At 37.2% G+C, this 24,635-nt stretch overlaps 2 protein-coding genes across 2 annotated transcripts; both read right to left on the bottom strand.

The window, feature by feature from the left end:
- Window positions 1-19,000: 19,000 nt before the first annotated feature.
- LOC126845093 (protein ZBED8-like) lies at window positions 19,001-19,990 on the bottom strand. The gene has a single exon (XM_050583654.1). The coding sequence runs from the start codon at window positions 19,988-19,990 to the stop codon at window positions 19,001-19,003; it is 990 nt and encodes a 329-aa protein (XP_050439611.1).
- On the bottom strand, window positions 19,987-20,613 carry LOC126845092 (protein ZBED8-like). Its single transcript, XM_050583653.1, has one exon. The coding sequence runs from the start codon at window positions 20,611-20,613 to the stop codon at window positions 19,987-19,989; it is 627 nt and encodes a 208-aa protein (XP_050439610.1).
- Between the last annotated feature and the right edge of the window lie 4,022 nt (window positions 20,614-24,635).

Below are 24,635 nucleotides of genomic sequence, written 5' to 3'. Positions count from 1 at the left end.
ACTATGAGGCAAAAAAATCGTATTTTGCCGCCCGCCACCAGTTTTACCTAGCTCGTAAAAACCACGATGAAAGTGTGGTCCAGTGGGGCGCTCGCGTACGCGAACTTGCGTCTAAATGCGGTTTTGGGCCAGAGCTGGAGGTAGTAGTGCGGGACGTATTCGTTGTTGGAATGGGATCCGGCAAGATCCAGGATCGATTACTGGAAGAGGATGCGTCAGTAGCATCAACCACGCTGGTTAAGCTGATGGAGGTGGCGACCACGAAGGAGGCAAACATCAACGCGAGTAAAGAGTGGTCAAGGGAAACGACCAGTGCGCTCCACTTCACCAAACAGAAAGGGAGTCAAGTATACACGACACCGAAGCGAAATGGAGTTAAGCGGTCAAGTGGACTTCACCAGAATGCGGCCACGAGTAACCAAGCCAACGGGAAAGGGAAGTGCTAAGTATGCGGCCGTTCCAACCACGACACCGGATCATGCAGGTTTAAAAATTATTCTTGTAATGGGTGCGGGGTAGTAGGTCATTTTGCCCCTATGTGCAAAGCTAGGGGTACACAAAATAAAGGTACTAAGTATAAGGCGCAAAATAAGTTTTTAACGGTAAAGGAGCGGTCAGGCGATCACGATTCTTGCGTAGATTTAATCGATTCTTTTTTTGCACTTAATGATATTTCCCACGATAAGCTTAAAGTAGCCCCGTATCGAATTAATTTAGCTGTCGAAGGTAAACCCATAACCTTTGAAATTGATACCGGTTCTGTGCACAGTATTATTTCCGAATCGATGTTTAAATCATTAATAGGTCCGAAGGTTATTGTCACTAACGACGTCGAGTTGTCAGATTACGTCGGCAATAGAATCACACCGATAGGTAAAGTCGCGCTCACCGTCACGTATAACAATAAAACAGCCGACATATGGGTGTATATTGTTCAAAACGGGGGACCACCGTTACTCGGTAGAAATGATTTATCAACGCTCGGTATTAATAACGTGTTAAACTTAAAGTGTAATTTTACCGGCGCAGAGGATAGCGTTGAAACGGTTTTAAAAAAGTATCCAAACGTGTTCAGTGAGGAGCTGGGGACTTTTAATGGATACAAAATATCACTAAAAGTAAAACCGGGGATCACGCCAAAGTTTTTTAAACATCGTCCAGTTCCTTTAGCATTAAGGGGAAAAGTTGAGACCGAGATAGATCGACTGTTGTCTATCAACGCTCTGATACCCGTCGACCACAGTGAATGGGCAACTCCCGTAGTTCCAACATTGAAAGGGGACGGTAGTGTCAGGCCCAGAAAAGCAGCATTACACAAAGAACTTAACTAAATTCACCAGGCCTACTGACATAAGTTGGTTCAACTTTAGTGGAGTAGGGGCTGCATATTTATATAAAATAGCAAGCAATGAAGAATGTCTATGTCCAATCAATGAATCTGGGTCTGAATTTCTACCAGAAATGATGTTTCACTCTATTGGGGGAACATTTGGAACAGATTTTGGTCTGCTTGAATACATGACAGGCTTTATGGGTTGGGCTACTAGAAATAAGATGGGTGACTGCTTTAAGAAAATGGGGACTAGTGGGGTTAGAAAGTTCAAGATGTTAAGGATGAATAAATTCTCTAAACTGAGCTCTGCCAATCAAACTGGACTGTTGTCATTATCCTCTAATCCAATCGTGGGAAAAAGTGCCTTTTCAGGGAAACATAAACAAATCTTCACAGATGAATTTATAGAATACTTGGACTCGAGTAAGAGCACTACAACTGGAGTTACTAAGAACATTGAGACCCTGAGGAACTTGCTGGCTCAGACAAGAGAGAATTTAAGAGACCAAATAGCAGCTAACAAAGTGCAAGAACACCTTTACGCCAGAATAGCGGGCGCGAGATATTTTTCTAAAATAGACTTGAAGGACGCTTATCAGCAGTTGGTACTCGACGATAATTCACGCGCGTTAACGACCATAAATACGATTAAAGGTTTATTTAGGTACACACGCGTTCCGTTCGGTTTAAAATCATCGGCGGGTGAATTTCAGAAAGCAATTGAAAGTATCACAAAAAAAAATAGAGGGAGTGGAAGTGTTCATTGATGATATCATTGTATCGGGTAAAACGGTGCCTGAACATAATGCACGTTTGGACCAACTATTAAAAGCACTCGGCTCAGCAGGGCTAAAAGTAAGAGAGCGTAAGTGTAGTTTTTTGCAGACAGCGGTGGAATATCTAGGTCATAAAATAGACAGACAAGGTTTGCATACCTTAGATAAACACACAACCGCGATTAAGGAGGCAGCGGCGCCTCAGAACCGGTCCGAATTAAAAAGCTTCCTCGGGTTGGTAACATATTATACTAAATTCGTTAAAAACGCGGCACGGATTCTAAAACCATTGTACGACCTTTTAAAAGCGGGGGCAAAATGGTCTTGGTCCAAAGAAGCGGGCGACGCGTTTGATAATATCAAATCAATATTGTCGTCTAAACCCGTACTTGACCACTACGATCCGTCGGTACCAATTAAATTAATGGTGGACGCAAGTTCGATTGCGGTCGGCGCGGTAATCTCACAGGTATACGGCAACGCTGAAAAACCAGTAGCTTATGCTTCGCGTGTGTTGTCAGAAGCGGAACGTAAATACCCGCAAATCGAAAAAGAGGGATTAGCGATTATATACGGCGTTCAAAAGTTTTACGACTACTTGTACGCACGCAGATTTACCCTAGTTACCGATCACAAACCGCTCTACCACATTTTTGGGGAAAAGAAAGGTATACCGGTTTACGCGGCAAATAGACTCCAAAGGTGGGCTTATGTACTAACAGCATTCGATTATGATATTTCGTACGTTAAATCTGAGAAAAACGCGGCGGATTACTTATCGCGCATTAGAATAGGCACGGCAGATAAAGAATTAACGACGCCGCGGTGTCTTAATTTTATTTATGACGATTGCCCGTTTAACGTTAATTGGGTCAAAATAAAAACACAAACACGAGTGGATAAAACCTTATCTCAGGTAATTAAGGCTATCAACATTGGTGAGTGGCCCATACACGCGGATAAAAACGAGCTGCTTAAACCGTATTACACGCGTCGTCACGAAATCTCGACCGAACAGGACTGTTTGATGTGGGGGTACAGGGTAATTATACCAAGTAAATTTCGGGTGACCCTATTAGCAGAATTGCACTCTACGCATGCGGAGATGAGTTGTATGAAGGCGATCGCGCGTTCTTATTTTTGGTGGCCTAAGATCGACAGCGACATCGAGAATATGGCACGCAATTGCGAAAGTTGTATGCAGGTTAGACCCGCACCGCCGAAGGCAGTGCTAACGCCATGGAAGTGGCCGGAACACGTGTGGACGCGCCTACATGTAGACTTTTTAGGACCCTACAAAAATAAATTTTTTTTAGTCATAGTAGACGCGACTTCGAAATGGCTCGAAGTGTTCGAGGTAAGCGCATGTACGGCGACAATTGTCATTTTAAAAATGCAAGAACTTTTTGCACGTTTTGGAGTCCCTAAGGTTATTACTTCCGATGGAGCTAAGTGTTTCACAGGAACGGAATTCAGTACGTTTTGCGCCAACGGCGGCATTAAGCATTTGGTAGGGGCCCCGTTCCATCCACAAACGAACGGATCAGCCGAATCAGGGGTCAAATTAGTTAAACTTTTTTTTAAGAAAAATAAAACCACCAGTACTACACTATTGCAAAAATGTCTATTATTTTATCGCAATACACCGCACTCGGCCACACGCCAGACACCGGCGAAATTATTACTAGGTCGTAATATTCGAACACAATTCGATACCTTAATCCCGAGTACAAAGGACGTGGTTAGTGATCACCAGAATTCCCAAGTGAAACGTCACGGCAAACGGCAGCTCGAAATTAGGCAGGGAGACACAGTGGCCGTGCGTGATTACCGAAGGGGGGATAACAAGTGGTCAATGGGGACAGTATCAAACACCATGGGTAAACACGCGTTCGAGGTAGATACCGAGGCGGGCACGTGGAAGCGACACATAGACCAAACCATTAAAATACCAAATAGGGACCTGGGGGTACCCGAAGACGAAGGTCATGATAGTTCGTTCGAACCAAGGGAGGTACAAGATCAGGAGGTGGTCGAGAATGACGTAGACGGGGGAATTATGACTAGCTCGACTGGACATTCTCGCCCGGTTAGAGTCAGGAGATCGCCTGATCGCTATAAGTCGTTAGATTTTAGAAAATAAGACGATTATCGTTATTTTTTTGTTTAAATTAGTTATAAGCACAACCTTGTTATTCTTAGGTATAAATTATGTGTAAATCACTATACAAAGAGATAGCATTGTTTTTAGTTGTATCTTTGTTCATTTTATTCGCACACCTTCTCAATCATGATTAAAATGTCTTATAAATAATTGTAAATAATTTGTAATTAAATGTAAGGGGAGAGGTGTTGTATATTGTTATACTGTATATTGTTATATTTATAATATGGTTATTCAGATAACACTAATTAATGTGTACGCAGTGGGGACTGTTCACGGCGTACGCTAATATTGAAAATAATTACTTGTCATTCCTGTTATAGCGTTTCATAATAAACGTCTTTTATTAATCCTAAAGTTGAGTTGTATTCTTCTACAGTTAAGTATACAACAATTAGTATGTATGAAATTGTAGTATTCAAACTTTGAAATCCTGAATTCGAAGTTTTCGTTGTAATCCGTAGATTGGATTTCAATTTTTTTACAATGATAAATAAATTATATTAGTTAATTATTTAATATTATGTACAACGCGTTTATGCAGTGTACACAAAAATATTTAATTATTTAATCGGTAAATTAGTTTTGTGTTATTCTAGTTATAAGAACATTATGTATAACACACGATTTACAAGTCTCAATGACACTTTTATAATAGATTAGATCAATAAGTTGTAATAATATGAAAAATACACAACACAATATATATATATGTAAATAAGGAAAAATAAAAATATAATAATAAGTCAATCTGGAATTTTGTATGTCTTAAATCTAAATAAATACTAATAATACTTTTTGATATAAATAATTAAGCAGTAGAACCAATTACAAAACATTCAAGGAGTCGTTATGTTTTTGTTTAAAAACACACTTAAATGATATGGTGTCACTTTATTGCGCTTCGGTGTCATAATAGCTCCAGCAGTTGAAAAAACTCGTTCGGACGATGCGGTTAGGTTAGGTTAGAATACATAAAATATTTTTGCAAGAAACGATAAATTTGGGTATATAGTTTCCCGAGACTTCCACCACACATATGGATTATAATTGTGGTTAATTTGGGGTTCTGACAAGTACCTAGTAAACTCATGCTCGTCATTATCAGAAAATTGCCCTAAAAGTTCATCTAGTATTGTTCGGTTTCCAGTTTGGTTTACTCTGTCTGTTGTTAAAGTAAGTGATAGTAGCTTTGCTTGTACAACAAGCTTTAATGCGAGATTTCACTCGTTCAAATTTTTCAATATTTAAGTTTTTATACCGTGGAAATTAGAAGACTAACTATTTGGGAAACACTCACTGGTATAATACTTTCATCCATGTTAACATCATCAACTTCAATTAGAAAACGATTGTCCAAATCGTTTGATATCTTCCTTTTAAATGATGTGGCAAGTTTGCAGTCAGGTTGTTGAGCATCCTTGAAATAATTTGTCTAATCTCAAAATTAAAAAACAATAATTTATAGTTAAAAAAGTAATGCAACAATGGTTTATATTATTTTTTCGTGTTATAAAGTATAACTTTTAATATTTACCATTGATATTATAATTTGCTGTTCATTACACAATATTAGTGCAGTGGCACCGAGCCTTCTCTTCAGGGGGGGGGGGGCGATGGCCCCCAGATATAGAGTGATGGTGGGTGGATGTATGGGTGGCCGGTGCGTCATGAAAATAGACTGGACGATTCTTTTTTATATACATATAATTAATACAGGAGCAACTAAGTGTCTACTCTCGTACTGTTGTGTGTAAGTCCGTGGAATTAATAACAGTGCTCAACAGTCGTTCTTCTTGTTGTCTGTTGACTTTTTAAACAATTATTATATTTTTATCAGTGTCAGGGACCTGGTGAAACGGTTATTTTTAAAAGGTATATTGGGTCGTGTTTTCAGATATGTTTAGCAAAAGTAACTATAATGTTTCTTTTCCGGTTTCCCATTTCCCAAGAAACGGCTTATCGTTGACAACAATTTATTGATGGTACCATTATAATTTTTATGTAGCTAGATTTTTGCCGTTATTATGGCTACATATTCTGTATAATATATATCACTTTATAAAAAATACTTATCTGTGTTTTTACTTTAAGTTTATCGTTTCTCCCGGGCCTAGCCTGACTCGACGTCACTCATATCTAGTATTTTTAGTTGTGTAAAGTGCTCAAAATTGAAAAAAAATATTATTCTTACAAATAAATAATAATATTTAAATTGTTTTATTTTCAATAATAATTCTAACGTGTCCACGTGTACGCATACTAAAATGGAAAGTGAAAAGTGTGTGTGTGTGTTTGTGGCTGAAAACGAGCCAATACAAATGAAACAAATTGGTCGCGGCATTTGAATTCATGTAAAAAACAGAACTTGAGTATTTCTACTCCAAGTGTTTCTCATTTTTAAAAAAAATCAAAACCAACTCGTAAGTAGTAATACAATTATGAACTAATTTATACTGATAGTTAACCGTAAAAAAAAACGAATGACAATAATTATTATTTACACAGAATAATAATTAATAATTATATCATGTTAATTGTGTTTAGATACTGAAAAACATAATGCCACCAGTAGTTCTATCAGTTCTGATGCAATAGGGAATATCACAAACTGTACAACGAATAATACAGTCCCAGCCGTCTTAGGTGATTATTTTTGGTTATTATTAAATATTTTTTCGACCAGTCAAATTTTTAGTTTATAGCATACAATTTTTTCAAAATTTAAACGGATAGTATTTTTTGACCCTGGAAAAACAAATAGTCATAAATTAAGTTTAGTTCCCAGTCGCCTTTTTCAAATTAGTTTTTTGGAGTATATGTATTTTTACGCTGAGAACAATGATGTAGTTGGATTTTGTCGGCCGGACTTACTTTTGAAGTTATTAGCAAAAACTTAATTTAGTTAATTTTTTTAAAAGTGCAATAACTTTGCAAATTTTAACTTTTTTCTTCAATATTCGTATTTTTTTATACTTATAAAAATGGCGTAAAAAGAATTTGTGTAACTTACTTACTGTTATGTTAAAAATTCATAATGTTTCCTTAAAACGCGGTAACGTGGTCAGAAATGTCAATTTAAAACATTTTCTGTCCTTTTTTTTTGCCGGACAAGTGGCACGGCTTTTAAAGCCTTCTTAAATCGACTTAACTTAAGCTTACTAAACTTTAAACCTGTGACCCCTTTTAGACTGTAGCCTGCAAAAAATGTGTATTTTAAAAGTCAATGACTTCTGTAGATTGTGCTTAACGACTTAGTGTTGAAGTGCTATTATTATTCTGGTACGGTAGTCCATGTAATAAACTATTATGCTTCTTAGAACATTGATGGCATGGTTTTGAGTCTACAATATTTGGTACCATGGCCAGGAAGAAGACAATTAAAACATTAACGATTAGTTTTAGCTGAACAATAACGTTTGATTAACGACATTGATTTATACTTAGGGCAATAATATACTTTATGGGTTTGCGAACATATGACACAAATTAATTTTCCCCCTTGCAACGATAAAACTGTAGTACCACGCGTGTTGACCTTAGGTCTGTTTGACCGTTGACTAAGTTTGGTTTGCCCTTCCAAACATCTCAAGTGAACCAGCACGTGTATTCAAAACATCGTATACATTTTTAAATGTAACTTCGTCGTTTACTTTATGTGCCATGTCTAGTGTGGCGATATCTAATTTGCTGCGCACGATACCCACTAAGAGGTCATCCCATTGACCAACAGGTCATTTTAGAGAACGTTCAAGATGTTAATTGAAATCTGACAAAAAGTTGCGCAGGTCGTCAGATGCGGGACTGGCTAATCAATGATGCCATGCGGTTTTCGGCCGGGATCGTCACGTCGATGATGTACACCCGACCGTCGCGCCTGAGCACCAAGTCGGACCGCAATCCTCCGCTCCCGATCACTTGATTCTCGCTTAGCACCTCAAACTTGTGCACCACAGCCTTCTTGATCCTCGCCACCACCGCGTTGTGGCGGGCCATGTACATGGCGGTATAGCGGCCAGCAGTAGTCAACGACGTGGGCTAGGCTTTCTGTAATGTACCCACATCGCCGACAACTGCGGTCGCCAGACCGCCACGACGCTGACCCGTTAAACGCCACAAGATTCAGCCGTGCTCGATGGATGAACCGGGTGTAGTCGCCCGCACGGATGAAGTGCGACGACGCCCGATGCGCCGCCACGCACTCCATCGCTCGACCCTGGTCAGGCTTCGTCTTGAGCGCGTTGCTTCTCTCTGTCCGTAGTTCCTCCCTTATCGTTTCCATAACGTTATGTTATGTTATGTTTGGCCCGCATTATCGCTCCTTGCCTTTGGATGGTAAGGGCGTTCGTCCATACCGACTTCACACCGGCCCGTGAGCGTGCCGACCCCAGGTCACCGTCCATATTTCCCGATAGAAAATCTCCCGCCAGTGGAACGTCCGCGCGTCTGCCCGTCTTGCTGCTCACCACCTCCTTGAGGTGGGTGGTCCATGCGTCCGCTACCACGCGACGATCGGGCGAGGTTCTCTTATCGTGTCCAGGCTATAAAATAGATGCTTTGTTTTGTTATAATCCTTTTTTACTCCATTGATTGGCTACTTGTATAGCCGCGTCCGTTGCATTCGCCAGATCTTCAGGTGTGCATGGCACTGGGTTTAGGGGGCACACTAGAATATGTTGTTCTGTTTGTTCACTTCCACAGTCGCAGTCTACGGTTCCCGTATCGTATCCCCACTTACGTAGATTTTTCTTTGTTCGGGCAACACCTACTCTCAATCTATTGAGTGTTTTCCAGGTGTTCCATTCGTTGCGATATCCGGGTGGAAGTTTTTCCATTGGCCTTATTTTAAAATTATTTGTTAGGTTCAGAGCTATCCATCTTCGATGTCGTTCATGCTCAAGTGATGTTGTGATCTCCGTAGTTGATTTCAGAAAGTTTTTCCTCGATTTCAGTCTGCTTGGGGCCGGTTGGTGTCCATGGAGTGGGTGTCTTTCATCATTTGCCTGGGCTGTTTTTTGAGCATCACTGGCCACACTTCTTCTAATATCGGGGGGTGCTATGCCAGCTAGAACTTGTACCAAAGGTATGGGTGTGGGTTTTAAGCATCCAGTTATTAGGCGGCATGTTTCATTTAAAGCTACATCTACCTTTTTCGCATGGCACGATCTACTCCATACTGGGCATGCATACTCTCCGGCTGAATAGCATAAGGCGAGTGCTGTGGTTCTTAGCAACTGGGGGTTAGCGCCCCACGTTGCTCCGGTTAGTTTCCTTATTAGGTTGTTTCGTGTTGTGACTTTCATTTTGATTTTTTCGCAGTTACTTTTGAAGGTTAATGTTCTATCTAATATGACTCCTAGGTACGTAGGTGTTTGTGTATGTTCAAGATTAATGTCCCGCCATTGTATTTTGAGTTCCTTTTTTGCCTGCTTATTGTTAAGGTGGAATGCACTTACTTGCGTTTTTGTAGGGTTGGGTTTTAGTGAGTTCTGTATATAGTAGCTATTCAATTTCATCAGCGCAAGTGTGAGTGTTTGTTCAACTTCACTAAATGTATTTCCTTGTGCAGTTATCGCCAGATCGTCGGCGTATAGGAAATGAAGAGTATTTTCCAATATGGGCTGGTCATTCGTGTATACATTAAAAAGTATTGGTGCGAGAACACTACCTTGCGGGAGGCCATTTTTTAAATTTCTCCATCGGCTATTTTGGTCTTGTAGTCTTACATGGAATCTTCTATTTCTATTCATTGACTCAATTACTTTCGTCAGGTGGTAGTCCTTAGTTATTTTATATACTTTGTCCAGTAAGAGGTAATGATTAACAGTGTCATATGCTGCAGTCAAATCTATGAACACGGCTCCGGTTATTTTTTTGGTTTCAAAACCATCTTCGATGGTCTGTGTTAGGTTCACTATCTGGCTAGTGCAGGATTTCCCTGGTCGAAACCCAGCTTGATTTTTAATTAGGTTTTCTTCTATGACTGGGGCTATTCTGTTCAAAATTAATCTTTCATATAGCTTATACATATGGCATAGTAACGATATTGGTCTGAAATTTTTTGGATCGTTTGGTAGTTTCCCAGGTTTTAATAGTGCTATCACTTTTGCCTTTAGCCATTGTTTTGGGATTCTTGCTGTTTTACGGCATTCGTTAAAAAACTTCAATATCCATTCCTGTGTGTTTTTTCCAAAGCGTTTTATTATTTCTGTTTGTATTTCATCTATTCCGGGTGCTTTACCTTCTTTCATCTGTTTTATTGCATGTATTAGTTCTTCTTTGCTAAAGTCTGCTTGGATAAGTGATCTTTCATTTTCTTTGTCCCTGGGCGTTTGTATTCTTTTTGTTTTGTTTTCAGGTTTACCATTTTTGAGAAGGACATGTGCGACTTGATTTGCTGTTACATTACTACGTTGTCTAATGGCTTTTGTATCCCCGTTTAACTGTTTTAAGGTATTCCAAGCTTTTTTGCTGTTTCGGGTCATGTCCATGTTTTCCACTAGTGATTTCCATTTTTGTCTTCTGTTATCATTTACCGCTTGCATCAAATTCTGTCCAAGTAGTATTGTATTATCAGCGAAAGGGTCTCTATCGAATTCTTGTTTGTACTTTTCAAAAAGCCTTGAAGAGGCTTTGTCAAGTCCCGTCACATAATGTGATCTACATCCTCTAGGGATGTGTTTTCTGGATATTTCTTTCACTATGTTCACAAACTTCTCGTAGTTTGGTAGTGTGGGCTCGATTTGTTGGATGCATATAGGTAATGTTATTTGCATGCCATTAATTTTTGGGCGGTTGTCATTTATACCTCGATGTGTTTCTTGGATGCAAAGTATATCGCACTTCCATTCAACACATAGTTCCGATAGTAATAGTTCTTTGGGACTAGATAGTCCTTCGATGTTGATTGACATAACTGTCAGCGCTGGGTGGCCCTGAAAAGGGCCGTTTTGGGTAAGCATCTTTATTCGCCCGGTGGTGGTGAGATTAGTTAGCGATATATCCTAGTCTAGGTTATATCGCTATGCGGGGGACGCCACGTGCAGGCTCTCACCATGACCCCCATCGGGTGAGGTGAGCAACTTGAACGCGCTGTCGACTGCGGCTATGTCGGCGTCCTCAGCCAACATGCGTATCGCGCACGCTCCACCGGCCGCCGAGCCGTACAAGTATTCGTTGCTCGCCTCCTACGGCAACCCCGACGTGGACTTGATCTCCAGCCGCATTATCCGGTCGACCGTTTCCCAATCCGTTTTCTTGTACTCACTGAACCTCTGCGAGAAGGTGGCTGCCGGGAAGAAAAAAGTCTTCAGGGCGTCGAGTCGCTGCCACGGTAAAACTTTTAATGCCTGTGCTTAAGCACCTGTTAGATTCAGGAGTAGATGGGTCATTCTCCAATTTTGGTGCTATTTCAGTCAGAGCTTTTTAAAGGTCATCAACCATCTGAATGTAGATGTTTTTTTTTCTCTTATTGTTCTCCTTGAGACCAATATTTCCCTCTCACTTTGATGTTCCAATCATTAATGGGTATCAAGTTATAAAATATACAATGCTAGTTTTGTCACTCCCTAGCCCTGTCACAAGGCTGAGGTTGTGACTTTACAATTCCATGGTACCAGTTTATTTCGTAGTAAACCTAAAAAAGTAGATGCCATTTTCTTTAGTATCCTTTCAAGTATTGGTATAAAATGTAATTGGAATTTTAGATACAACACACCAATCTCCATAGCAATTTTTGCCTCTGTCACAGAGTTTTTGGTCACTCTCTAGTCCATTTTTGAAATGACCGCCAACACCCTCATAAAGGGAAATTTCGTGCTGGAAGGTGATCAGGCAACACTGATAGGAAGCCAAAAACAAGTGGTCTGCCTTGTTCCCTTCACTAACCTCTTCAGTTTCTTCCAGGATGTAAATTTGGCTGTGAGTCGTTTGAGTATTTTTATTAATGTTTACTCCCTAGAGCCCAACAAAATCAATACAGGTAAGACTTATTTTTTGCATGTTACATAATTTCTTAGTACTTCATAACATCTCAACATGTATGGATTATCTTTGTTTTTTTGTGAAGCTTCTCTTGCGTGCATAGATAAAAAATGGCTAATTCGTCACTCCCTAGGCAGTCACTACCTAGCCTCAATGAAAATTCTTAGGGGGCAAGAGAGTGACCATGATGGCTAGGGAGTGACAAATGGTTATTCTCTTCCAATATCCACTATTAAATCCGCAAAAAAAAATAATTTTACTGGTATAAATGTACTTTACCGGGCGCCCTTTTTTTCGATTTTTTTTTTTAAAACCTATGTATTTCAACGTTTTAAGAACGATGGCTTAAAAAAAATGTTGCGGAAATAATTACTTTTTGAGTTACCTACAGGACTTTAAAGTTTATCAATTTCAATGGTTTCATCTTTAATACCCAAAAATTACATATTTTAGGAAATGCAGCTTATGGCTTCGTGGTCAAAAGTATTGTCTATCAACCCAAAGGTCTCGCGTTCATATCCTGTCAAACAACTCATTTTTTTTTTTTTTTTTTGTATTTATTTATATAGGGGGTATATTTCAACGTTTTTAAACGATTGAAGCCTCAGAAACATTAATTTACCTTGACCTATCCACTTCTAGATCCAAAAAACAATAAATACATCTACTTGAACTTACAGTATTATCGTTGCGCAAAGCACCGCAGGGCGCGGTGTGGCGAGCGGCGGACGGCTCCTGCGAGCGAAGCGAGCTAGTGCCAAACACCCGGTGTACGAACATATGAAAGGCCGTATCTTTAAGGTCGTGTAACTCAAAAAGTAATGATTTCCGCAATTTTTTTTTTGTGCCATCGTTCTTAAAACGTTAAAATACATAGATTTCGAAAAAAAAGGCGCCCGGTAAAGTACATTTGTTCCAACCATATATATAAGGTTTTTGCGCGTTTTAAAATAGTTTTGCTCTCTTTACGAATAAAATTGAATGAAGTTGTTGATTTCAGGAATATGGCGCAAAAGAAGAAGTTAACTGATAGTGAGAAGAAGGAAAAGAAGAAAGAAGCTACCAGAAGGAGGCATGAAAAAATAAAAAGGGATCCAGTATTGGCTGCCTAAGAAGCTGAAAAAGAAAGGAAGAAATATGAAAGAAAAAAACAGTTTAAGCAGATAAAGTTGGTTAAAGATATGACTTCTAGAGAGTTAAGAGCAACACGAAAAGTATGGAGGATTAGAAAGAAGGCCTCAAGAGACAAAGATAATCGAGCTCCTCAAGTTGCCCAGGATATTGAAAATAACATACCCCCTCTTACTGATGATAAAGAATATGTCCCAATACCAAATCTCCGAGAATCCCGGCAGCATTCAGGTAGAAAAAAGGTTAAGAAGGAAAGATCAAGGGTTGTCAGAGAGAATAAAAAATTGAAAAGCAAATTGAAGATTTGAAAAGGCAACTGGAAACGTCGTGTCAAAGACTGTAACGGTCTCAGAAACAAAGAAGGAAAGACAGTTCCCCCGCAAAGTCGTTGCAAGTCTAATGAAATCCGGAAGCCAGAAAATAGTCGCTAAAAAACTACTTTTCAGTGAAGTTTTGAAAGGCCAGCTTAAAACAATTTTCCAAAAACTTAAATCAAAAAAAGAAAAACGAGCATTTGGTGAATTAGTGGTAGGAAATGCTAAGATTCTGAAAAAATGCCGCTTTTTCATGAAGTACAATCGATTTCCAAGAAATTTGGTAGAATTGTACTCACCAATAATTCACTTGTGCGCCTTCGAATTAAACGAATTTCTTCCAACGTTGAATGCGATGTTCGTTTATTTTTTGAAGATGATGAAAATACCATGTTGTGCCCAAGAAAAAAAGTTAAAAAACAAGAGAGTACTTTCAGACACGTTAAAAAACCTGTATACTAAGTTTTGTGGTTTAGTAAATTATAAAATAAAAAAAATAAGTTATTCGTCTTTTTGCCGAATGAAACCCTTCTGGGTTGTAAAGCTTAAGGCATCAGACCGAGATACATGTTTATGCAAGGTCAACGGCAATATTGATTACCTAATTATAGGGTTGCATAGAGGTGGACTAATAGACAAACGAAATTCAATAGAAGTTGTTCGAGAGTTGTGTTGTGATGTGCGTAATGTCTCATGTCTGCAGATACACTGCCTTGACTGCCAAGATAATAAAGTACATTACTTGATGTTTGACAGTAGAGATATAGTATCTTACGAGCGTTGGGGAACTAAAATTGACACGTTCATAGATAAGAGGACAAGAAAGAAGAGGACGACCAAATATGTTATTAAGGAGAAAGTTAATGTATCCACCTTAGAAGCTGTTGATACCTTTGAAAAAGAAATTATCCCGTATTTGTATCATGAGGGTATCGTAGTCCATATGTTCCGTTCAATAAAAGTTCTCAAAAGTAGAATGAACGCAGATGAGGTGCTGATACACTGCGATTTCAGTGATAATATGTTTCATGCTAAAAGTAGTATATGATAAAATGTTAAGACTGCTAAATAAATATTTTCTGTTAAAATTGATACTGTGAAGAGGTTTTTATTTCGTTTTGTCTCTCCCTAGTCGTATACGTCACTCCCTAGAACCAGACTTTTAAGTAAAATCAATATCACGAAAACTATGATATTAAGTGTGTGCCTGCTTCAGGAATTTGGCAAGGAGCATTTCCTGAAGGTAATGAAAATGAAAAAAATCAAAACAGTCGACTTTGATTTCCGAAAAAGTTTGATGTCTAAATAGCACCAAAATTGAAGAATGACCCAGATAAGTTTACGTTAGATCTGAAATAGGGAGCTGATGGGAGCTCAGGCCACAGTGGGTATAAGCAAAGATTTTTGAATGAAGAAGGAAATTATGATTTTTTATTTTTGTTTTCCTTTGTACCATTGAGGTTGATATACCTTAACAGTGACTTAACACCTAGTATTGCTCGGCAAAACCCATCATCTGCTTCAACAAGATTTTGCCGAGCCTTCAAGTTTTTATACGAAAAAGAGACCCCACAATTAACTCGTGATGAATTTAAAAAAAAACCACAGAAAAGATACCTCAATTAAGTCCTTCTATAATTCTAATTGACGACAAACCGATTTAAGTATCTTGTAATTTTTTGTTAACCATGGTAAATGGAAAGGTCTGTACCTCTTTATTGGAAGAAAAATCCACACAAAAATGTTATATTTGTGGTGCAATTTCTAAAACGATGAATTATGACAACAAACCACTGGCTTCTTCTGAAAGTCGAAAACTTGAATGTGGTTTTGGCCTTTCCATACTACACGCTCATATCAGAACTTTGGAATTCCTATTACATATTGCGTATAAGATAGAGATCAAAAAATACATAATCAGGGATAAATCCGATAAACAAGCCGTAGAGATTCGAAAAAAAAAACACTTTAAACAAAAATTGGATTAATTGGACATCGAGTGACATCATGTGTTAGGACTAACTTGTGTCTGTTATATAGTATGGGTGTGGCTTTCCGTGGCGAAGTACGGCATTTTGTGGTATTCTGTGGCGTGCTACCAGTTTCCTGTATCTCATTCAGCCTACCTACCTATTTTGTTGATTGCTATTTTTTTTTATCCACGTTTATAATATTTGCTTTTAAAATTAATATATGGTCTTAATAAAAATTAGGTGCAGCGACGGTCCAGGGGTCCCTAAACTGGACGCATGGGCGACGGGAAACCCTATCCTGCGGGGAGGGCTTACCAAAGTGCGACGAGAACTGTCTACCAACGCCCCGGTTCATCCGTCGCATCTCAGCAAAGTCGGAGCTTGCGCAGTGGGCACACTCCAGACTCGCGTAAGTACTGGTTTATCAACCCAGCTTCTACCCTTAACTGAATTAGTATGATTAATAGGAATGGTTTAGTAATTTAAGTGTAATAATAACTAATAAGACTGCCTATCCCTCTGACTTAATTATGTAAATTGAAAAATCGACCCATTAATGACCTATTTAATTCTAACTAGTCTACTTATGGTAGAGAGTGGTAACAGTTTGCTATATTAGCCCTCATAATTTGGGTTTACATCGAGTTCGCCTAGGCAGTACTGTATAATTTCAGTTTGGTTTGTTCTTATACCTGCATTAGAAAGATTTTGAGATGCAATGAATTTGAACATGGACCCCGATTGTTTACTGACATATAAATCACGGTTTTCTTTTTTTTCCTTTTATTAAAACCACTTTCGTGCGTCCTTTTGTATCCATCGGACATTTTAATATTACGTCTATTCCAATAATGCAAACATAAACATTTATATAAGTATATTATATAACTTTAAAGGTGTAAATGATAATAATTAAATAACAGCAGTCACTAGTCAGTAGGGTAGAAAATAGGACGATAATTACACAGAAAAGTTGTTTACGTGGAAAATACTTAAAATTGTTTCATATATATTTTTTTTGTGTATATTTTATTCTATTTTTTATTTTTAATAAAATATTTAATTACATTAAGATCATATTATTATTTAAATTCAAATTAAATGATAATAAATCATCACACAAATAATTTATCAAATTTACCAATACTATTATACTAATATAACATACGATTAACTTGTACGATTGACCATTACAAAAAAAATTAGAGAACTCTATAGTCTTTTGTGATTTGTCAATGTTAATAAATTATTGAAATAAAATAAAAAATTCAAGTATTCAAATAAAAAAAAACACAGCCTGACTGACATCTATAGGACATTAGGACAGTTCATTTTTATAACTTAATTATAATATAATGTTAAGATTAATTTGTTTTAACGTAAATTAGATTTGGATTTTAAAATACCTGTTAAGAGATTGTTCCGTGTAAAGTAACTATGCCGGATTGGCGATAAGCAATATTCTGTGGACAACTGATAAGGATCAAGAATAATGAAATGTTATATTATGTTGAAATAATTTTGACCATAAGACTATATAATCTATGATTTCAATAAAATTGGTACGATAAATATACTATGTTCAGAAATCATTCCTAAAATACTAAACTTACTAAACAGTTATGGGGTTTTCATACACCGTCGTATGCGAACGACATTTTATCGGTTTTTCCAGTCTGATTTTTATAGGTAATTATGATAACATTGAGTGTAAATATAAGAGTAATGTTATTATTTTTTACTGCAAAATCTTAACATAATCATTACTTGTGTACAGTAACTTATAGTAAAAATAATAAAAAATAAATAAAATATTACAAATAAGCCGTAGCCACACATTTTCGTAGGCCCTAGGCACAGTGCCTACAATGCCTATGCCTTAATACGGCCCTGCGAATAATAATTGTAAATAATATTCTATAATAATAACAATAACAATAATAATAATTATTGTCTGCAAATTGTAAACTTAACAGTCAGCAGAAAAGAGAAAATAATTTATTACAATAATAAATAATCTTAATATTATAATAGTCGGTATAATAAATGTTTTTAATAATAATAATTGTTATAAATTAGGTACCTATAAATAGCATATTATAATAATTATATTTTCAATTTTTTAATAATAATAATAATAATAAATTTGGTCATTTTAAAGCGCGTTTTTCAAAAACACCAAAGCTGATAAATGGTAAGGAGTCATTCTGTTTCGCTTTGTTACAATATTACCAGCTGTCGAAAATACGCGTTCAGACGATGCTGATGAAGCGGAAATGCATAATATGTTTTTTGCTAGAATCGACACAGTGGAATATATATTTTCACGTGATTTCCACCACAAAGAAGGATTCTCATTATAGTTCTGACAAATAGCAAGTAAATTCGTCTTCATCATCCTCAAAAAAGTGGCCCATTAGCTCGTCTAATATTGTTGGTTTTACAATTTGAATGTTATTACTGCCTGCAGTCGTCAAAACCGATGATATCGCACAGTTCCTCAAATACGGGTTTTAATTTGCTCGGATAGTCTAAAATTGAGATTTTTATATCTAGGATCGAGCAGACTTCCCATTTGTGTTACATTCACCGGTATGTCATCTAAATCTTCTTCTTTCATTAAAAATCGTTTGGATAAATCTTCGGCAACTACGTTTTTAAATCCTGTAACAAACATGCAGTCCGATTCGTTCAATTTCAAATGTTTGCTCATAAGACTTGCAATAAGTGGTCGAACCTGAAATACAACAAATAAGCTTTACATGTTTTTATATTATTGAAAAACAAAATGTGTATTATGTTGTATATTTACCATTGATATCGTTATTTGCTGCTCTGAACATGGTATTGTCGTGGTTAATTGCAGAGACTAACAACTTGACGAGGATTTCACATTTGTCCCAGTTGTCTTCCAACATTTTTAATTTTTTTGCGGTTTTTACATTGAAGTGCTCTCGATCCGATAAGACTGACACAACAGCCCTGCGCAGTAAAAGCAAACGTTCCAACATTGCTAAGGACGAATTCCATCTAGTGCATAGGTTCCCAACCTTTTATGGACTACTGCCCCCTTTTCAAGAAAAAGAAATTCCAACGCCCCCTTTTCAAAAAAGTTATTTATTATAGTAATTTCATAGGTCTGTTTATACAAATACATAATACATGTTATGATAAAAAAAACATTTAATTCAGATGAAGACTGTGGAGCACTTCGTAGAAGCAAAAACAAGACAATTAATCGAAATTATTAGATAATAGAGAAATATAATGAAAAAAAGTCAATAAGAAATAAAATTATTAATGAGACGGTTGAGGTTGATGCAGATTTAACAATCTGTTAACGTTTTCATTTTAGTTAACACCAGTCGCAAATCTCCTCGCTCAGTGATTTGCAGTCTATTTCTTTTCTTATATAGCAAATTAGCTACTGCACTAAAACCACGCTCAACCAAATATGATGAAGGAAATGCAATCAAAAATTTCTGTACTATTTCCCACAACCCAGGGTGAAGAGTTGATATTGATTTTTGGAGCCAGAACTCTTGGTATCCGTTTCTGAATTTCACTTTTAATTCTTCATTTGTTGTGAGTTCTATGAGTTCTTCTTCTAAATTTGATGATTCTGCTGTACCCGCATTTTCGAAAGGGTCTAAAATCCAGCTTGGTATACTCATATTTAAAATATCCTGGAAGCGCTCTGTAAAATCCACATGAAGAGCGCCCAGGTGTTGGCAGTAAGTCATTAAATCTTCTTTTCCTACCGATAATGCTGATAATGTCGGAAAATTGAGGAATTCACCTCTTCCTAGATTTCGTTTGAATAAAAGAAGTTTTCCCACAAAAGCAGCTATGACATTTTTGGTCTTTATCAAATTCAACTCATCACCTTGCAATTGTAAATTAACTTCATTAAATATTTTAAAAAGGTCTGTCATATAAGCTATGTCATTTTTGGACGCAATCAAATTTCCACGCAGTTCATCGTCTCTATTTTCAAGAAAGTCCAACACTGAGTGGAATAGATTGAAAAATCGATTGAGACAAACACCTTTCGATAGCCATCGTACTTCTGTGTGCAGCAACAAGCGGTTATAGTCTTCATCATTTTCACTACAAAGTTGCCCAAATAATCTGTCATTTAATGAATTGCTCCTTATCTTATTAACAGATCTAATAACGTAATGGAGCGACGTATGCAGGCGTTCATTAAGATTTTTTGCAACCAAGTGCTGACGATGTATAACACAATGTACAGCGAGTACATTTGGTACTGCTTGTTTTAAATGCGCAATGAAACCCTTATGACGTCCCGTCATTGCTGGAGCACCATCTGTAGCAACTGACAAAATATTTCTAATGGGAATTCCTTTTTCTTGAAAAAAAAAACATGCATGGTATTGAATATGGATTCTCCCTTTGTATCGGTTTCCAAATTTTTTGCAAATAATAACTCTTGGCAAATTTTTTCTTCTTTTATGAATCGGACGTAAGCCAAAAGTAGTGCTTCATTATTTGGTAATGTTGATTCATCGAGTTGAATGGAAAACTTGGACGTCTGTAAGTACTCACATAATGATAGTTCAACGTCTTTAGCCATTTCATCGATTCTTCTTTGTACTGTATTATTACTCAAAGGAATTTTTTTGATGATATCTGATGGAGTCTTATGATGAAGGACAGTTTCAATTACCTCCTTGACTGCCGGGATTATTAATTCTTCACCAATTGTGTGTGGTTTTCCCGATTTTGCAATTAATAATGAAATATTATATGAAGCTCGTAATCCATCATTTTCTTGTTTAGAACACGATGCAAAAAGGTTCGATATAGTTGGCTGTTTTAAATATTTCTTTTCAAGTCCTTGAAAATAGGATAAATCATTGTCCTTCTTATCAGCATGAATTTTATTCAAGTGTTCTTGGAGTCTAGAAGGCTTCATGGCTTCATTTGAGAATACTTTCTGGCAAATTAAACACATTGGTAATAATTGGTTTGTGGGAGATTTCGTAAATCCATATTTTAAATATTCAATATTGTACTGACGACATTTTTTTTTAGTTTCAGACATTTTGTGAATTATAAAAAAATATAAAACTAAATATTATAACGGCTTCTTTACTTTATCAGTCCGCGTAAGAGTAGGTCACTGTCGAAGCGCACAAAAACAATAAGATAGTTGATAGTAGAAGACTAGAAAAGCTCTCCCTGCATTTTAATAAATAGATTTCGAACACGCAGCAACTTGTATGCGTTTGTTTGTTTGCGGTGCCGGTGCTTTTAACTTCAGAATTTATTTGATTGCGTAATCACGTCTTTGCTTAGCGTTTGCATAGACTTGTTACCGACAGCTTTAAAACGAATCAATAAGTTATCTAGTCTATATACCATTGACGCGGCCACACCGCGACTCAGACGGATGACGGGTGCTAACTACACCCGTCACCGCCGGATGGCGACCGCGTCCCCTGCTTGCCCAACTGTCCGTTAGGTCGCGCCCCGTTGGCGCCACCGCGGGCGGCGTGAACTGGGCCACGGCCGCCGCGGGCAACGACCACCGCCGCCGCCGCCGGGACACTTTTCGTTTTCACGGTCACGACGAACCATAAAAATGGATAGGTATATTTTGAAAGTATTTTATTATATATTGAACTTCAAACCAAGTAGGTACACCGCGACCGCCCCCTTGACTGTCATAATACCCCCCATTTTTCTTTGGATCTGCTACCGCCCCCACAAAGAGCTCCAACGCCCACAAGGGGGCGATACCGCCCCCGTTGGGAACCTATGATCTAGTGGGACAACTTTGCACCAGAGCTAACTGTTTTTGACCCGTCTGTTGTAAATATAGCTGTAATGCATTAAATCGCTTAGGAGATTGTCTAAACGCAGCAACAATCGAAGACGCTACTTTTAATATCCGACTACAAACACTTCCATTAAGACCTTTCTTAATGGCTAATGGATTGTGTGTGCTGCGCATCTATTTGAGTATAAATTGTATTCGTCTTCCAAACTTTTGACTGCATTTGATATATTTGATGCATTATCATGTGTAATGCCAGTGACGTTATTAGACAAATGCCATTTTTCCACAACCTCCAAAATGTCGTCTTTCAGGTGGTCAGCCGTATGGGATTCTAAGATTCCGTCAATTGATAATGTTAAGCTACGCAATATCCAATTTTTATCAAAATAATGACCAGTGTATGTGATATAAGAGTCTATAGCCATTGAACTCCAGCCATCAGTAGTTAGAGCGATACCGTTAATATTTTCGAGATAAGTTTTTGTGTCGTTTACTTTATCTTCGTATAACTGTTCAATACGATTACTTATTGTTTTTCGACACGGTATCTGATAGACAGGTTCAACCAATTTCATAAGTTTTTTAAATCCTTCATTTTCAACAAAGGAAAAAGGCAGCAAGTCACTAGTAATAACTTCACAAATGCCATGTGTTATCAGTTCTTTGCGTTCTTTGTTTAATGGCCTATCTTTTATTGCTTTTGTGTTGTACGTTCGTTTTAAACGTTTTTGAAACAGAGGGTTAGTTGACTCTGTGGATGTCGAGGCTGTTTGATCAGTGAATGTCGAGGCTGTTTGATTAGAGGATGTCGAAGCTGTTTGATCAGTGGATTTTGAGACTGATTTGTGGATGTCGAGGCTGTTTGACCATTGGGTGTAGAGACTGTTTGACCAGTTGAAATAGCTATCTGTTCATTCTCGCTTTGTTCAACGTCGTCATGTACCCTATAAGGTATACGAAATAAATAAATTATGATTGAAAATAAACTGTCATAATGTTAACAATAAATTAATATGACTAGGCCCGGCCTAGCAAATATTGCACTGCCGTAGAGTGCATTAGGTAATTCAATAATTAGGTTCATTCCCGGTATTCTTGGACGGATACTAGTTTCGTACCGGTGCGTCTCTTGCAAACACAAAACATCACATTGACTCCCCGCGCATAAGGTAGCAAGGAGCTCGCCTTTACATGCTGAGAAACTTTCGATGTTTTGCGTTAGAACTGTAAATGCCGAGGCATTAACAGAGGTTGGTCCTGAAAAGGACCGTTTAAGGGGGCTATTTATTGGCAGTTTTAGCACCGGTGTTGGCAGAATTAGTTCGCTGTGAGGATACAACGTTAACAGGGGCACCACGTGAAGGTTTCTGCCAAGCCCCCTCCGTTACCGTCACGACTAGCTATTATGAGAGAAAAAATGAAAATAGCAATTTGTTAAATTTCGTTTCTCAATGGTGTAAAATATTGGAAAACATCGGGGCTACCACTGTCAAGGCTGTTATTTATTTTAGAAAATGATTTTTCCTGTAGCTATTCCGAAGTTTTAGTAGCTTGTATTATTTTTTTGTCCTTTGCCAGTTACAGTTGCTTCTGCTAAAAGATCTTTCTCTAAAATATAAAAAGTTTAAGGAAGTCTCCGCAGTTGCATGACATTCAGCCTGCGGAAAAAAACCCCAAGAAAAAACTACTAAAATTAGATATGGAAGCACAACAAAAGAAAAACACCGTTACTGCGGCGGTGGGATCGGATGCCTAGTCGCCGGTGGTGCAGGGTTCGAACACGATCTCCCCTATATCAACATTAAGCAATCATATTAACTTAGGGAACTCAATGGGTCAAGACCGATTATCAAATATTGCAGTTTTAAACATAGAACCACAAAGCACAAGAGTTATATTTAGATAAAATTATAACAGATTTTTCAAATTAAAGGCAAGGAGGATGAAGTTGACAACAAATATTTACTCAATCATTTCCACTTGGCTTAAAGTTTTTTGATTTTGAACATAGTAGAAGATTATTAACATTTTGGACCACTTGATTCATGTAGCTGTTTTTCATTTGAAAATTGTATGAAGATTTTAAAATCAGCATTAAGAAAACACCACAAACCATTACAACAAGTAATTCGACGTCATAACGAAAAAATATTTAAACGGCGACGACACATATTCGTGAATTCTGCTAATACTAAATTGCAACATAAAGTGCATAACCATGGCCCATTGTTAGAAACTACTTGTTTTACAACTAAAGTAATTTCAACGTGACAGCGACAAGTTAGAAAGACTCTAGAAGCTTCTAGAAAAAAATGATCAATTACATACTAAAATAAAGAAGCCACTTTTTAAACCAACTAAAGAATATAACCGCTAGCTAATAAACTTGGTAGTTATCTGTCATGTTATTTAAAACAAATTTGTTTTAAAAATATTTATATGGTGTATTTGTAATTTTTTTTAGATCAAACTCTTCAATCTAATGAAAAAGACTTTCAAAAACCACAACAACAAAACAACTAAAGTTCGCCTAGTACTCCAGTTTTCAAACCTCCAGGTATAATATTACAAAGTTAAAAAAAAAACAAATTTTACCTTTTTTATGTATTGTATAGTTAATAATTCTAGAATTATATTCTACTCTTGAATTTGTAGACCTAGCTAGGACTGATGTAATAAGTGATCAAATCCATGATAATCAGGATAGGACATTTGGAGATAATATGATACACCGCGCGCAATTAACATAGGTTTTTTTTTAGATTTTCAAAAATTTGTAAAAACTTCATTAACTAACATAAAATATGAAGTAAAAGTTTTATCATATTCGTTGGATAAAATTAATAGTATGATGGCACAACTACAGGAATCTATAATTAACTGTAATAAAGGTGCAGCTAATGAAGTTTATGATAATGATAACAATATACCATGGCCTATTTCAAACTATATTTAGATGAAGTCGAAAATAAATAAAAATATCCTTAAATACAACATAACGAAGTAAGAACCAATTATACTATATACAGTTACTGTGTTTATTATAAAATGTTTAAAACATATTAACCTTTAATTGGGTATCCAGGGGTGCTGCTCTAAGCACCCCACTGATATAAAAATTGAAATTAAATATTATTACAAGTTGAGACAATTGG

Source organism: Adelges cooleyi, unplaced genomic scaffold (assembly GCF_023614345.1).
Source record: "Adelges cooleyi isolate 19-005CV unplaced genomic scaffold, UGA_ACOO_1.1 ACOO_flye_CR_arks_rails_tigmint_CR_PRNA_667, whole genome shotgun sequence".
In the NCBI taxonomy this organism is placed as follows: domain Eukaryota; kingdom Metazoa; phylum Arthropoda; class Insecta; order Hemiptera; family Adelgidae; genus Adelges; species Adelges cooleyi.
This window is presented reverse-complemented; position numbering and strand designations above follow the sequence as displayed.

What these genes read in the sequence shown, in the direction of transcription:
- LOC126845093 (XM_050583654.1), bottom strand. Translation starts at nt 19,990, where the DNA reads ATGACGGGACGTCATAAGGGTTTCATTGCGCATTTAAAACAAGCAGTA.
- LOC126845092 (XM_050583653.1), bottom strand. Translation starts at nt 20,613, where the DNA reads ATGAAGCCTTCTAGACTCCAAGAACACTTGAATAAAATTCATGCTGAT.